Below are 16,872 nucleotides of genomic sequence, written 5' to 3'. Positions count from 1 at the left end.
TCATGTTAGAATGTCATTGAAAATTGTGCATACTATACTACCACTTTATATAGTTTCACTGGGAATTCTAAATGACATCTGTAGTAATCACCTATTAAAATGTATTAGTTATTTTCCTACTATAGTAGCAGGGGTAGATTTGGGTGGGGGTGGCTGAGCCCCGGCACCCCCTCTTTTGGAAAGTTTTAAAAAAAAGTAAGAAAGAAAAAGAAAAAATCGATCGGCCAAAACGCCTCATAGGTTATCTTTTAGGCGTCTAGAAAACACTTTTGGTCCTCCTACACCCTTTCAGACATCTCTGGATCTGCCCCTGTCTAGTTGAAATGTTTCAAGCATGTTGCAAACAATATTGTCTTTTCTATAAAACACTGGTACATACATTAAAGATACCCACCTTCAGACTTCCTCTCTCGTCCTACTGTACAGTACTTTTGACAGTGAAGTTAATTTCAGGAAATCATAAATTTCCATAACAGAATCCAGTAACTAAAAACTTACAGTGTAAAGCAAGTAAAGGCTCCAGTAAACCAAATATAAAGCTAAATTTTCATTTGTATACCCAAATGATCAGCTTTGATGGGCTACACTCCTTATTAAATATTTATATATCCCAGTAAAAAAATTAACAAAACAATAATAATGTGGAACTTTGTAATATTTTCTATGGAAATTAACAGTGTTTTGAAATGTTATTTTCATAACATGTACAAGATGAAAACTAACATCTCTAATATACAAAATACTGTCAAACCAACAGTGTAGTTAAATTTATTTCTTAAATACAATAATTCTTCAGTTAAAAATTTAGAAAATGTAAAACAAAATTTTTCATTTATTCATTTATTTGATAAATTATATGTTCATTTTAAGGATTTTGTTATGAGGCCTGCATAAGTGTTAAACTGCAGGATGAATTTAAATGCAGGTAGTACAGTACTTGCCTGACTTTAACTAGGAATAGTCTATAGTAGCTAGACTTGGGCTTTTATAGTAGCCAGACTTTATAGTAAGGCTGTGTGAGGAATATATCCTGCTTACAAAAATTTGGCCTAGAAATCTGTTTGCACATTTGAAAAAAATATAGGCCAATTTCCACTCAGATTTTGCCGAAAATTATGATTTGACCCAATAACCATTTGTGTTATGCAGTAGATATGATTCTATGCACACTACATTTGAGCCAGTTTTTGAAGCATCGTTCGCGCAATTAAAATACTTTACAGTAATGGATAGGCCTAGTAGTAGCATTGCAAATTACGTAAGGCGTACCTATATAAGGCTGTTCTCACACGGCAGCTAACGGTTAGCAGGATCCGGATCCTGCTAACCGTTAGCTGCTGTGCGTCCATGCAAGAAAATCCCAAACCAGATATCAACAATATGATGATCGAATCACTGGCCAATAAGAAACTGGAAATTGTAAACGCTTACGTGATTGGTTGATGATAGAAACGCCCTCAACTTGCTAACCGATAGCACTTGCTAACCGTTAGCGTATCTTACACAGGTGCTAATGATTAGCTCCCGATCCGGATACTAGGGCTCTCGTGAGAACCAGGCTTAAGATAGGCTAAAGCTGGGCACACACTCAGCACTGCACCCGATGGTTGTCAACAGACGCGATTCTTTAGAGAACATGCCGTACATGCAATGGATCGTTGTTAATGACGTTACGTTCACACTGCCACCGATAATCAGCAGACAGCGTAGTGTAAAATATTCACATAGAGCAAGTTGGATTTGTTGTACGGCAGTGAGTGCCTGGCTTTAATAAGCGACCTTCCCCCTGCTGGCTTGGTTTATTTTGCCTTGATTTGAGAACTTGCTTCAATCACATTAGCTCAACCCGCCCTCGATAAACTAACATTACGTAATCTCACTATATTAATTGGATTAACACATTATCAAGGATAAGTAGTGAGTGTTTAACATTGGTGTCCTTGGATTCAATTATGGGTAAACGGATTAGTTGCCTTTTTTATGAGGTTTTAATTGTTCTTTACCGTCGAAAGTGCGGTATCGTTAGTTTAAGGAGGGCTGGTCGGCCTAATGCAATAACTGTAAATTCTGTGGTATTTAAAAATATGGAAGGAATAGCCTATATCAACCACAGTTTACCAGACATGGTATTATGTTTTGTTGGCTGAGCAAAAAATACCATCATAAGAAGCTGGGCCCGATGTGAGTTGAGAAACTTACTTAGAGGGGTCTGCCTGCTAATCTATTGTGTAGGTACGACACCAATCACATTCACTAGTTACATCTATTCTTACTACTTTACTACGGGGACATTTTTTTCTCATTCGAATGTTAGATTGGAACATTACTCTAATCGATGCTGATGTACGGTAAATCATTAGAATAATTTCACGTGGGCCTATGTCTGTCAAAAAAATCTGAAATTAAAAAAAACCCTCAAAAATTAAATTGAAACTTTAAAAAGTTAGTATTAAAAGATCAAGTATTAACTTTATTAACTATCCAGGAACAAAAGTTTTCGCTGATTGTACTGTAGGCCTATCTGTGCAATTATAACTCTCCGTTAATAGGAAAATATTTAGGCCCTATCATTCGAATCTAAGTGAGGCTTATTAACTTAACCCATTTGTTCACAGAGAAGAATTAAATACAAACTTTGAAGAAATAGATGTAACATGGATCGACATCTATAAAAGGAAACAAAATATAGCATGCATATTGACTCCCGAATTACAAAACTGAATTTTGATAAGAAAGGCCTAACCCTAACTAATAGGCCTATTGCTAAAAATAAGGGGCTTAAATAGGCTTAAAAGATTATGGGATTTTAATGTCGATTATAAACTCAAAAACTTAAAGGAATAGCAGTGATAGAAGAAATACCGTAAACCTCAAATAGAAGCCCAAGGGAAGAAGTCCATCTCGATTGCAGCCGCCTTTATATTTTGCACTAAAGTCAATCGAAAAGAGGCCCATCTCGAAAATGGGCTTTTTTTCAAGATAGCGGGCTTTTTTTCCGAGATAGTGCAGTACACGCTGTACCAGTGAATTTAAAGAAACAAAATTATTACAATCACACTTGGTTTAGACAGATTTAATGCCGGTTAATTACTGTTACAATGACCCTATATTGCTTTAGGCCTAGTAGTAGGCCTAGGCCATAATTCCCAAAATTTACAGCATTCATTTTGAAAAGAAGTCCCCCTCTTTTTTTGCAAAAGTAACCTCGATTGGTTACCTCGGTTTGGCTTTCTACTTTCGATCGTGGAGGACAGATAGGCCATATGCATTCTCAAGAATGCGTGGTTCCTAACAGATTTTCAGTTGTAAATAACAACCATAAAGTGGCAAAGAATGCCTTTTCATTTATCTAGGGAAAAACGACGGGGGACCGCGATGCCCCGACAAGGGGTCAGATTTCCAGAGCTTCGATTAAAAGGTTTAGAAAGTGGTCCAGGGGTGGTTTAGGGATTATTTAATCGATTTTAGAATAATTTTTTTTTCTCTCCGACGAATAGTGCTTTTTCTCAGCCCGAAGGGGGGAGGGGAGGGCAGCCTCTCCCCGACGGGGGCCCCGGTCCCCTGCTGGCGCCACCCCTGAAGGGAATGCCCCGGACACCCCCCTTGGGGAGACGTTTTAGGACAAAAGTCTCACACCTGTGCAAACCTGACAAAATAATAATAATAATAATAATAATAATAATAATAATAATAATAATAATAATAACAATAACAATAATAATAATAATAATAATAATAATAATAATAATAATAATAATAATAATAATAATAATAATAATAATAATAATAATAATAATTTGGCTTATGCGCATTATGCTAAATCCTCAATGCGCTTAACAATAAAACTGAAAATGCCGGGAAAATGTAAGAAAAGATTTTAACTGATCGGAAATAAAATATTTGAATTTAAATATCATACCAGTTAAAACAATTTACAGTGAGAAATGCCTATTTCAGTGTGCATGTATATGCTTATCACACTGTTAAGACAAGAAAAATAATGGAATAATGAAAAATTTCTAGCGGACCCCAAAAAACTTTCGCGAACCCCCATGTTCGCTACCGCTTGCGGACCCTTTTGACTTGGCGGACCTCAGGTTGGGAATCACTGTACTACAGTAGAATATAAAGTCACTATAATCATTACCGTATATTATATTATTGCAACCTTAAGATTGATTTAATAGTTTGCTAAAAGAAGACCTTTCATTTTTCAATCCTGTTAAGCCCGTACAGCCTAATATTCTGTAACATTTTTTCTCGCGGACTGCAGAATAAATTGCTCCGCGGGCCGCCTATTAACAACCAGGGGAACATTGGGAGAAGAACGACGTGAATGGTATGAGAATTTCAAATCAAACAACGTTGGAAATGGAAAAAGAATAATAAAAAAAAAACAATACTGCAAAATGGAGAAGATATATAATTAATAAGCGTATGTTAATTGGCAAGTAAAATTGTAAAGGTGAAGAAAGAAAAACGAAAGTGTCTTGCTCATTAAAGTAAACAATAACACGAATTCCATAGCAGGAAGGACGGATTATATTAATTGCTGCTTCCTGCGCTCGTACAAGGGTAAGTTACAAGTCTGTTCAGTCACAAGGAAATTATGTAAACTGTAGGCCTATTAAAAAACACAGGGAGCCATTGGTGGTCTCCTTGCAGCAGGTGAGCTCGCTTTGCTCGCATTAATCCGACGTCTTAGACCATGCACAGACCTCTATAATGCTCACGCCGCCCATCATCACTAAATTTTCCACCTCCCAGTGGCAAGGATGGGCAGTGCTGCCAGTGCAAGTACGGGCTTGTTCAATAATAGTCCTCTAAAAATTATAATCAAACATTTAAAAAAAAATTTAAAATAACTAGTAAAAAAAATAAATAAATAAAATAAAATGGCAAGGGAGCACCAGCCATCCCCTATTAAGGGTTTTAGATGTGAGGTGATAATTATTTATTATATCGGCGGTCGTTATTATTACATCGGCGGACGTAATGTTGCCGGAGACTGGTAGCTTAATAGAACGTGTCATGTCTCCCTTCCTTTTTGAAATTGAGCATTATTTCCACAAAGTAGAACTGGATGTTTTTTTTTTTTTGTTTCTTTTTTCTATCATATTGACTTTGATTCTTATGTTTACTTCATCGTTTACGCCTAAATACCATAACTTGTACGGGCGTCCATACAAACAACTCACTGGAGGACTAATCCTGTAGGAGTGTTTTCAAACCAAACACGAAGTTACAAGCATAATCGTAACAAACACAATCACAAAGTTACAGTTTGTTGAACTTAATAGTTTGGCACACAATAAGTATTTTCTCTGTAATTTCGCCCATCCTATATCCACCAAATACCAGGGATTTAAAGCCTAAAAACTCTTCGCCAGTCAAATCTCGGGTCATGGTAAAGTTTTTATTTTAGTCTGCTGTCAAATAGCGGAAGACTACCGTTTCTGGCGTTTGTCGATTGGTTGGTAACGGATTTAATTCTAAACCTGGGTGTAGTCACCACTACTTCAATTGGCCCAGTGTTGTGTTTTAGCCCTCATTTTATCAAAAAAATGAATATTACTATTCATTATAATGGTTAGGGGCCTATTACTTTTAGTTTCTTTAAATATTTTTTGTATATTATATTTTTTCTCTCGCGGGCCAGAATAATTTGCTTCGCTGGCCAAATTTGGCCCGCGAACAGCCTATTAAGAACCCGGGCCTTAGATTATCAGCCAATGGAACTGTGGAATTAATTTATTAATGGCAAATGAATGATAATTGACGAGATGTTATGGCATTTATTTTCCATTTGAATTGAATGAAGATAAAAGTTTATGAAGGGAAGTGCGTCAACTACTTTTTTTTTGTTGAGGGCGTACTCGCTCACACATGTTTTTGTTCGATATCATATCGCTCGCTGCTGGTAGTTGTTTATTATCTTACACCCTGTTTCTTCAAATATTTAATATTGATATTTATTCAGTAATACTAAAGCAGTATACAATATTACATGATGATTTATTCACATATATCAGCTGCAATTTTAGCTGTGCTAGTTGTACTTATTCACGAGACTGAAGCTAGTTTAGACAGAGGTATGTAAGAAGAAGATCTAGCCTCCTCCTAGGCTAGGCCCTACTTCGTAGGCTCTAGGAGAGTAGTAGTAACTATGCTGATACTGGCCTACAACAGGTCATTATGAAACCTACTGATGGGGCTAAGGATGAGGATGGCCTTGCTGTGTAGAAAGCAGGGCGCTAGCCTACCTTCCTTGTTTAGTACTTGTATTTCTATGTAGGCCTAGCTGATAATTAATAAAATGAAGCAACAGAACGAATGCAATTGCACCATTTAGAGACATTTTTGAACATATTTTCAATATATATTTATTTACTTACCTAACTAAAGCATGTATGTAGTTAAGTTTAGTAGTAGTACTGATACTTACTGTAGTACTGGGGCTCCAGATTTCTGTCATGGTGACTTTGAACTTTGCTTTCGGAGCTCCAAGGCAGTGAGGCACTTGTCTGATTAAATAAATGAAAAATGAAATGATGCCTTTCTTTAAACAGTTCAGTCATGGATATTTAATTTATGTTCTCATCCATATGAGTGTTTTTTTGGTTAAGGAAAGAAAAGCATAGCCTAGCTGGTCTGGGTGATTATAATAATACTAATCATGAATATTAAAAGAGATTTTTTTCCCCCCAGGTTTTGGAGAAAGTATAAATTGGAAAACATTGGATGATGGTTTAAAATTGTCAAAAGAAACGTATGTTACATAATGATATACAGTACAGGTCTCCCTCCAATTAAAGACCACGTTCAGGACTGAGGATTCTATGGTCTTAGCAGCTTTGGTCTCTAATTGGAATAATAAAGATAAAAGAATTTGTTAAAATGGGACCACAGAAAAGCAGTCTTTAATTTGAGGTGGTCTTTAATTAGAGGAGACCTGTACTAAATTGTAGTTGATAAAACATATGCTGGGTAGAGAATGTTGCACAAAAAAGGTTAGGTTAATATTAATAATAATGATGATAATTAATTATTATTATTATTATTATTATGTCAATGACAATTAATGATTAATGCATGCTCCTCAACTTTTTTTTAATAAGTGCCTGCCATGGTGCTTCAATTGAGGGTACATTTTACAACATGCCTTGATGCTTTAATTTATCTCTTGTCTCTAAATAATTTAGCGAGAAGTCAGATAGCCTTTGCCTCTCTTGAATATTAACAGTGTCTCTTTCTAATTGAAACCTAAGATTATTTTACAAACAGCACCTTGGCACTTATTGCTATAATTCCTATGATGTCTATGATACACCAAATTGAACAGAACAACACACCATCCTATTCTAATGTTGCTCTTTATTTTTGCTGTCAAACCTTTTCTATTAGGACAAGTAAAAATGTTCTCGTCCTTATATTTTGAAAAAAAGGAGAATGAGGGAAATTTTTTTTTACTCCAAAATGGCAAATCCAATATTGTCGATGGGAAACAGCTACTCACTTTTACCAAGTAGACACATTGAAAGCAAATAAAAGAAGCACTAGACATGTATCCTGACCATATGTATCTCTAACCACGAACAATTGAGAGAGGAATTTTTCTGATGCGAGTTAGCCAGATTTTCCTAAATTTTGTCAAATAAAGGAAATAAAAAAAAAAATAATTGGTGAGGCAAAGAAATAGGATGTATGTTGGGACGAGAAACTAGTATTTTTTTTATCCTTTATTGTTGCTTTATTTTTTTGCTGTCAAACCTTTTCTATTATTCAGTAATGATTATTAAGTTATGATGAAATAATCATTAATTGGAATTCTTATTTTAAATCATTTCCTTAGTGACACACCATTGATGTTGATTATCCATAAAACATGGTGCGGTGCTTGTAAAGGTAAGAATGTTGTTAAGGTTTTTTTTATATATAAATCACAATTTTATTTGATATAGATGTCGTATTATGTTAAGTATGTAGTCAGTTTATTGAAAATGTTTTTATTTCAGCTCTGAAACCAAAGTTTGCAGATTCATCAGAAATTGCACAATTAAGTGAGAAATTTGTGATGGTGAATGTGGAGGTAATTAATCAACATTAATTTCATTTTCTTAATTTTAAAATAGAACATTGAAGGAGACCTCCAGGCAGCCAGAAATACAGTATTTTATGTCTGTATGATAGCTGGCTGTGTGGAGAGTTGTGGGGTCTGCAGAATATGTTGGAAACAAAGGGTTGAGTTCATGGTGTGTGCTGAGAAAAGAGAAAGAAACTGCTCACCAACAATTATTATTTCGAATAAAGGTCATATATGGCCATTATTGGTTTAATACACTGTAGTTTTAAATTTTTCAATTGATATATCTTCTGTAATTTGTATTCTTTTGCATTGTTTATCTTAAATATTTAGAATTAACTTGTCCTTGACTTTAAACAATGTGTAAACCTATATATTACTGGGTCTAGACTAAGGATAAATTTCCGTAGTGTCATAGTTTATTTCCGTATACGTCAAAATTTCCGTAGCAACTAGGACGTTCCGTTCTGTAGAACTTGAGATTTTTTATTTATTCTGTTTCTTTGAAATTCATGTACAGTGTATGTACTGTACTATCTCGAAAGGAAAACCATGCAATCATGAAAAGAAGCCCATGGGCTTCTTTTTGAGGCTACATTTGCAAACTAAAGAGGGGTCTCCAATTCGAGATGAGCATGTTCTCGAGATTAAACCTATTCAACGTTTTACTGTATATATTTTGGAACTTACAATTGTTGAAATAAAAAATAATTTTTTTTTTCTAAATTCAGGATGACGAGGAGCCAAAAGATTCGAAGTATTCGCCGGATGGTGGTTATATTCCAAGAATTCTTTTCCTAGAACCAAATGGTGATGTTAGGGATGATATTATCAACACCGCAGGGAATGAAAAATATAAATATTATTATCCTAATGCAGACCATGGTAAGTCTATGATATTTTCTAATAATTAATATGTAATATTATGTGCATCATATTCAAAGCATTTATTTTTTCACTCATTTTTAAAAATTTTGTTATTATTTTGATAGATGTGTTGTTATTAATTAAATTTAATATAGCTTTCTGGTTATAAGGATGTTCATATGTAGAATATGTTTTATTATATTTATAATGTAAACATCTTTCAACCTTTATAGTTAACAGGAATTACAGATAATAATGCACAATGTAATATATAACAATATTAACAATAATGATAAATATTCAATAAATTAATTGGTTTTGAATATCATATCATAATTTCTTACGATATGAAACCATATAAACAGTTCAATTACATACTTGTTGTAAATAACGGTATTATTAATGGTATGACATTGATGAAAAATAAATTATTTTTCTGTTTAAATTTTTTTGTTTTTTGCATTTTCAGTTTCAGAGCTTGTTGTGTTTTATAGTTGATTTTCTATCATAAATTTTCTACAAATCATCACTTGGGCAACTCTGTTGGGATTCATAATATTTTCCAAAATAATTTTGAATTAATGATAAATAAAATATCTGTAATTTTGAGATTAACATTAATCCCTGCCTTAATATCCATTGTAATACACACAAATAAAATCATACAAAGAGTTAAGATGCTGGCTAATTCAAGTACCAGGATGTTGTCTTTGAGTACCACAAGGTGTTAATAATACCTGCTTTCTGATTGGCTGAAACTATAATCACTACAGCCACACCTCCATTATCAAATTTTGCCACCTCACCAATTTTAGGTTATTGATGCAGCACTCTGATTTAACCAGTGAATGACAGATGTGAATTATTGAATTCTCTGTGTAATTATGAACATCTGTTTTAAAATGCAACTAGTATAGTCAAATAATTCTTTATTTACTCAGAAAAGATTAGATTAATTTACTTTATGAACACATGTTAATGAATGATGCCGAGATAATTAATTTATAAATTTTCTCTTGCCAGATTTGTTTTTTTTTCTAGAATTATTTTTAACAATTATTTAATAAAAATGTTTATGAAGCAAACTAAATTGAAGTGGTAAATAAAAAAATATATAGTTTGAATAACATAGGTAATACAAAATTGAAAAAAAAAAAATCATTAAAACCACCTTAAAATATAGGAATTGTAATATAAATAATGTAAGAATAACTTCATAGGTGTCATGCTTACCCGAGGAATGAAAGGTAAATGAAAAGAAAAACATTTTGGCAGTGAGATCATAATTATTGTATGACACGCTATTCAATTTTGTCAATGTATAGTACAGTACTGGCAATAAGTGTGAAATAAACTCAATTGACATTCTGACACCAACATTTGTAATGTTTGGGCTTAATCAACCATGATATAACAGTAAGGTCTAGTTGCTTACACAAACTTTAAAGTCACAAGTGGGGATATAGCTCAGTGGTAGAGCATTCGACTGCAGATCGAGAGGTCCCTGGTTCAAATCCGGGTGTCCCCTCCAATTTTTTTTTTAATGCACGATATTTAAACAATTGATAAGTTCTATATTCTTTCTGGCCTTTTATAACTAATAGACTTTATTTCATTTCCTTTCATAGATAACATTAAAAGAAAAATATTTATGAAGTTTCAATGTCACTGTTCTTGTTTTATGTGTTGAAAGGTGTGCTTTTAAGTTGTACAGCCACATTTGTTTGTTTGTTTTTTTTTTTTTTTCCACACAATACAAAATAATCAGTAAAAGCCTGATAAATACAGAACTTAAAAGATAATACATAAATGTTAATTAAATAATTGTATTATCATCATCATCATCATTTGGTACTGATTATAGATCACAAAATGAAAAATAATGTACTGGGTCACAACATTGTGAAATAAATAAATATATAAATAATAAATAAGTGAGTTGGTAGAATTTTTTTTATGACAAACATTAAATATCATTTCACCCTTGTTTTCCAGTCCAATGCTCTATCACTGTCAGTGAGCTATTCTTACTTGTACTCATGGTTTATACATAAGCCTTAATACTGCTTGCTCTAAAACTATTTGAAAAATTAAAATCCATCAATTATAATATAGAACGTTATTGTAGACATTGTTGTTCCATTGGGAGGGAGGGGGAAAAAAAACTTCAGAGGACACCTGGATTTGAACCGGGAACCTTTTGATTTGCAGTCAAATGCCATAACCACTAAGCTATATCTCCATGTGATTTAAATCAATCTGTGCATATATTCGTCATTACTCATTGCCAGTTGTGCAACACATTGAGAAGAATAATTGTCAAAATGCAAGTGGTCAGTTTGCCTTCACTGCTCAGTTAGTAGCATTCAATGGTAATTGTTACCACCAGTATATGAAACATCTTTGAACCACATTAATATTCCAAATTAATGAATTAATGTACTTTAAAACTTTATTATTAGTCATATAAATGTGAACTCTTACTATTCTTGATTCATCATGATTGGGTAATTACAGTATTATTTCAGCATATTACATCATATCTTATTCATCATATTTCAACAGTGATTAGTAATGCATTTTACTTCACATTGTGTGGGGATATAGCTTAGTGGTATAGCAATCGATTGCAAATCGAGAGGTCCCTGGTTCAAATCCGGGTGTCCCTTGTAAATTTTTGTTCTAATTTTTGTCTTCCTTTCAATGGAACAGTATTTACAATAGCTTGAGTTTATTAAATTGATAGAATTTTTCTCTTAATATTTTTAGAGTAAGTAGGATTTATACTAGAAGCTTAAACAAACCGTTGGAGTACTGTTGGGTATGTAATTGGTAAACCACTTAAGTGCAGATCGAGAGGTTCCTGGTTCAAATCCGATGGGGGGGGGGGATGGATCCTCTCCATTTTTATAACCTTTATTATGTCAATCCATTTGTAACTAATAAGCATTATTTCCTTTGTACATTTTTAAAAACTTAGTATAACTGGCTGCCTAATTATTATTAAAAAATAACGCTTTTTGCTTTGGCAATATTAAGTTGTGATTCGTAATTATATATTACATTATTTAAATGTTATTTTCCCCCAATTTAAGAACTATTTTTTAATATAAGTTAGCCTCAAATTAGGTAAGATTTATTAAACACCCAAATGGCAGCAAAACTGCTGAATTTCATGGTAGACATTATTATATTCAAATGTATAAATATAGTCATACAATGAATTAAACAATTTCAAAAATAGATCAGATATATAAGTGCAAAAATTAAAAAAAACATTTAAAGTTCATTATTCAATATCTTATTATGATTTGAAGTTTATACTAACTACTGATACTAACACAGGGTCCCAAGTTGGGAGAAGCCATTTCCGGGAGATCTGGTTAATAATGGGGTGGGGGGGGAGGCGCTAGAAAAAGGGCCATGCCCTCCTCAGCCCTAGCACGGATCGAGCTGAGGTGAGCAGCCTTTGAAAATGACAATGTTAGACTGTAAAAACTACTTTCCAAATCAGTTTTCTTATGAAATGATTTGGTTTCTTAGTTGTGTGGTAGTGAAAAAACCTATAATTAGCTTCCTTTACAATAAATTTGCTGGAGATGAGTGCATTTGCGGGAGATTTTTGTTTGCTCGCGGGACTGAGGGAGACTGTACCGATTCCGGGAGGCTCCCATGAGTTCTGGGAGACTTGGGACCTCTGCTAACACACAACTAAAATATTTTTTACTGTGTTCAGTTAGAAAAACTTTTATTTGTTTTCTCATTTTTTGCTTAAAATTCTCTAGGGTTTCATAGTTCACCAACAAGGTGTTTAAGAGATTAGGTGGATTACCTGTTTAGTTTATATCCTACTAGCGCAAATCCAAAATTCAAGTCACCAGTGGTAGTGAAGTTGTTTTGAAAATCAGTTATTTTAAAGGTTCAATTTAACTTAATCACTGTTGAGTAGAGGCTTTTTTACTGAAATGCACAAAATAGGCATTTTTTATATAAAATTGAATGAAAACATTAGATGAATCCTGAACTATTAAGAAATATGGTACTGTATAAGTTTTAGTATACAATTTAAAAAAAATTATTTAATAATAAACTGAAGTTTGTCGTACATTACATTATTTATATTTTAATTTAGAATATCAATGTCACAGACTTTCTGTCTATGTTAATGGTAGTGAATTTAATTTGTAACTAATATCTTGTCGCATAATACAATTTATTTGTTTCTTTTCATGAATGGTTGATTTCAAGTGATTTGTCTATTATTTTGCACAGTTTTGATTGTGTGGGGATATAGCTCAGTGGTAGAGCATTCGACTGCAGATCGAGAGGTCCCTGGTTCAAATCCGGGTGTCCCCTCCAACTTTTTTTTTTTATTTTCCCGAATTAGTTTTCTTTATATTATTTGATGGATATCACTTTTTTTCTTACTTTAATTTTGATAATATTTTTTATTCTATTATAATGTTTTTATTAAAAATACAAAGAATATAGTTGATACTGATTTCATTTTTCTTTTCAGTTGTTCTTGCAATGAAGAATGCTCTAAAGAAACTGGTACTTAATGATGAGCTATAGATTTCCAATGTCATTTTTCTGTTCATGTTTTTTTTTTTTTTTTTCGGGGATAACAAAAATTTTGCATACAACTGTTGTATGTAAGAAGAGGCTTCAATCAAGAGAATAATGTTTGATAAATACAATAATATGATGAGCTGTACTAGTCTAATACACTAAGCAAGACTTTTTTCTACCTTGCTTAGCGACCCCTTCGTGCCCGACTGCCAAGAATTTTATTTTTGAATAAAAATTTTAAAAAGTTGGCGTACCCTGCGCTACAAAGAAAAAAAATGGAAATGGAAATTTCATAAGAAAGTAAGATGCCATATTTATTTTTATCACACTCTCCACTCCCCTGAAATCTCCAAAAATACTGTAAGATATATATATTTCTACCTTGTAATTATATAAATTTAATGCATTTATCAGTCTCATTTCTATACTGTTTAATTCATTTATTAATAACATTTATATTTAATTTCTCCTTCGCCTAGATATTTTTGGCAAAACAAATTTGGTAAATGAGAAAAAGAAATTTTATTTTTATTTTTTTCCCCCCTCCTCTGACAATCTTTAAAAAAATAAATTCGCGAAACAAGGTATAAAAAAGTCTTGCTTTAAACAGTAAGAAAGCAAAAAGTAGCACTTTGACACTAGTTGAGAGAATTAAGTCAGTGACTGTGAATGCTTCTTGACTCTATACAGTACTCAGTAGACCTACAGTATGCACATTGTGTATAATTACTATGTATTCATACCCTAGAGGAAAATATATTTGTAGTATAACTGTCAGGTTTCCTACCTTCAAAGAGTGTGTACAAACTTGTAAGAACAAATTAATATCATTGTGAGAAAAAGAAACAAGTGTAAATACCATTTAATGTATGTGTGATGATGATGTTATAAATCAGGTTCCTGCCAATGTTGAGCCACTTTAGCTGTGTGGCAGTCAGCAACTGACAACCTTCATGAGCTTATCATTAGTAATAATAAACATAGTATAATAAAAATGATAATGATAATAATAGTTGTCACTTGATATATAGGACAAATATTATAAATTTATATTACTTTAATCACGCCACCTCTTCAACATTCTGATATGAAGACAATTAGAACAATCTAATTGCAATAATTCTCAAAAAACAGCAAGTGTTTGATCATATCGTTGCCATGCAAACTTTTATTAGCAATAAGTTATCAATACAATAGAGTTTCTATTAAGAGGACATCTTTAGAATGAAAAAATGTCCCCTTAATAGGATGTACCCTAAGTATGTGTTGACCATAGTGTTAAGATATATTTTTCATTGTTTAGATGTCATTTGGCAATAGCTGAAGTGTCTGTATATTTAAGTAAGTTAATACCTTTAAAATTAGAACAAGAAAATATTATGCTATATTAAGAGTTTTATTAATGGATGTTTTTTTCTTTCATAATAAAGCTTTTTGATCAGGGTTATAGCAGACAAAAAATTACAAACACTGAGATTGACTATTCTGCTCTTTATATGACAGTGCAGTTTAATATTATATTAGAGTACTTACAGTAACTATTACTTAATATATTTTATAGTTTGTATTATGCGTAATTTAGTTTTGTTTAATTTTGTTTTATTATACTATATATAGGTGGTGGGTTTTGAGCAGAAAACTATTTAAGAATTATAGATATTTTACCTCACTCCAACTATATCATCATTTGAGAAGGTCTAGTCATCAAAATTCTATCAGTAACTGAATTAATATTATTGCTTATCTATGTCGGTGGTGGGTTTTGAACAGAAAACTAATGTATTTTTTTTTAGATATTTGACCCAACCCTTATTAATTACAAGAATAATATGTTATATTATTGTGATAATATCATTTGAATTAAAAGAAATTATTAAAGTAGATTGTTATGTGATTTTCTTGACCTTGCTTTGTTCACTGACTTTTAAATGGAAGGAGGCTGTCAATGTTATAATTGGTTATGGTGCCAGGCTAGTTATCTGGAAGTCGTGGGTTCGATTCCTACCTGAATCACTTGCGTTTTTTTAGCGCGAGTATTTGGGAATGTAAGGAGTATTTGGTACGAAAACACATCAGGTAGGGCAAAACATCAACTTCAATGCAATAGTACAGTACTGTAGTTATAACATAATTACAGAACAATACAGGGTAATGATGAGATGATGGTTATGGCGATAGTGCTGTTAGAGGTGCTGGTGGCGACGGTGATGATAATTTGACATATTAAGGTCCATTCCGAAACCTGCATACACATTGATGGAAGAGCATTTTGGTTTAAAAAGGAAGCCAATGCCATTTTTAATAGCAGAACCCTATTATGGGTCCAAAAATTATTTCCTCAAAAGGGTGTCCCCTGAAGATATACACTTTTATTCCAGGGACCAGTTTTTGGCACATAGACATACAACGATGACATACCGTAGGTTCTTTTAATTTCTATTTAAACTGCCCTAAGATCAATGACAGAATTAAATTCATTTTGTAACAATAATTTGCAATGCAAATACAGTACAATACTTTAATTAGAGGAGACCTGTACACAGAAAAAAGAAGAAAAATAAATACAATGGTTAGGGTTAAAATTGAAAAGATTGGTTTATATATGATGAAACACTAAGCAATACCGAGAGAAAAATCGTAGCTCTGAAAATAGTCATTGTTTTACGGTATTGGCCATTTCATTTCAGAAACATGTCAAACAACCCAAGATATTGAAATTCTGTTACATGCTCTATCTCAAAATAATCAAAAAGATCCCTACATTTGAAGAGAAACAAAGCAGAATGTAATTATTAATATGATGGGAAAAATAATTCCACCAACAGTAGTTACTGTATGTTAACCAACCAAAACAAATAAAAGCGCCATCTACAGTTTTAATTAAAGCCCGCGAAATTCTGTACCGGCCCTTTAAATTTGTTGTTTCCACACACAAGAAGTAGGCCTACAAGTGGCAGATTGAAAATGGAATACTTTAAGGCCAATCGTCAGTTTAAATGGCTTGGAGATGGCATTAAACAGAAACGATGTTTGCACTACAAGTGAGTATCAATCATGACCAAAGGAATTTTTGTAAAACTTCAGGATGTCTTGTGGTTGCGACCAGCGTCAAGAGGCTCACACTAGTGTCAGACCTAACGGCCTAGGCCTAGCTAGATTAGGCTAGGCCTAGGATTACCTAACGGGTGCAGGTCAACTCGGCCACAAGTCAACTCGGCCACAGTCAACTCGGCCACAAGTCAACTCGGCCACAAGTCAACTCGGCCACAAGTCAACTCGGCCACAAAACAACTCGGTACGTTCTACTCGGCCACAAGTCAACTCGGCCACAAGTCAACTCGGCCACAAGT

At 33.1% G+C, this 16,872-nt stretch overlaps 2 protein-coding genes and 4 non-coding genes across 6 annotated transcripts in view; 5 read left to right on the top strand and 1 right to left on the bottom strand.

Annotated features, from left to right (window-relative positions):
* Positions 1–5,888: 5,888 nt before the first annotated feature.
* Positions 5,889–15,403, top strand: LOC117101235 (thioredoxin domain-containing protein 12-like). Its single transcript, XM_033241173.1, has 6 exons — positions 5,889–6,092; positions 6,709–6,769; positions 7,853–7,905; positions 8,016–8,089; positions 8,815–8,968; positions 13,470–15,403. Exons 1-6 carry the CDS (start codon positions 6,008–6,010, stop codon positions 13,523–13,525), a joined length of 483 nt encoding a protein of 160 aa, XP_033097064.1. The 5' UTR covers positions 5,889–6,007; the 3' UTR covers positions 13,526–15,403.
* Positions 10,407–10,478, top strand: Trnac-gca. The gene has a single exon. It is a non-coding gene; the product is annotated as a tRNA-Cys (tRNA).
* Positions 11,120–11,192, bottom strand: Trnac-gca. Its single transcript has one exon. It is a non-coding gene; the product is annotated as a tRNA-Cys (tRNA).
* Trnac-gca lies at positions 11,548–11,619 on the top strand. The gene has a single exon. It is a non-coding gene; the product is annotated as a tRNA-Cys (tRNA).
* Trnac-gca lies at positions 13,235–13,306 on the top strand. The gene has a single exon. It is a non-coding gene; the product is annotated as a tRNA-Cys (tRNA).
* Positions 15,404–16,405: 1,002 nt separating the features above from the next.
* LOC117101234 (origin recognition complex subunit 1-like) overlaps positions 16,406–16,872 on the top strand; it is a gene marked incomplete in the record, with an annotated part of 15,877 nt that continues 15,410 nt past the window's right edge. The window contains 1 exon segment of the mRNA XM_033241171.1: positions 16,406–16,563. Within this exon segment, the coding sequence (XP_033097062.1) occupies positions 16,487–16,563 (77 nt within the window).

Source organism: Anneissia japonica, unplaced genomic scaffold, assembly GCF_011630105.1.
Source record: "Anneissia japonica isolate Jap-2015-1 unplaced genomic scaffold, ASM1163010v1 scaffold1859_len985614_cov190, whole genome shotgun sequence".
In the NCBI taxonomy this organism is placed as follows: domain Eukaryota; kingdom Metazoa; phylum Echinodermata; class Crinoidea; order Comatulida; family Comatulidae; genus Anneissia; species Anneissia japonica.
This window is presented reverse-complemented; position numbering and strand designations above follow the sequence as displayed.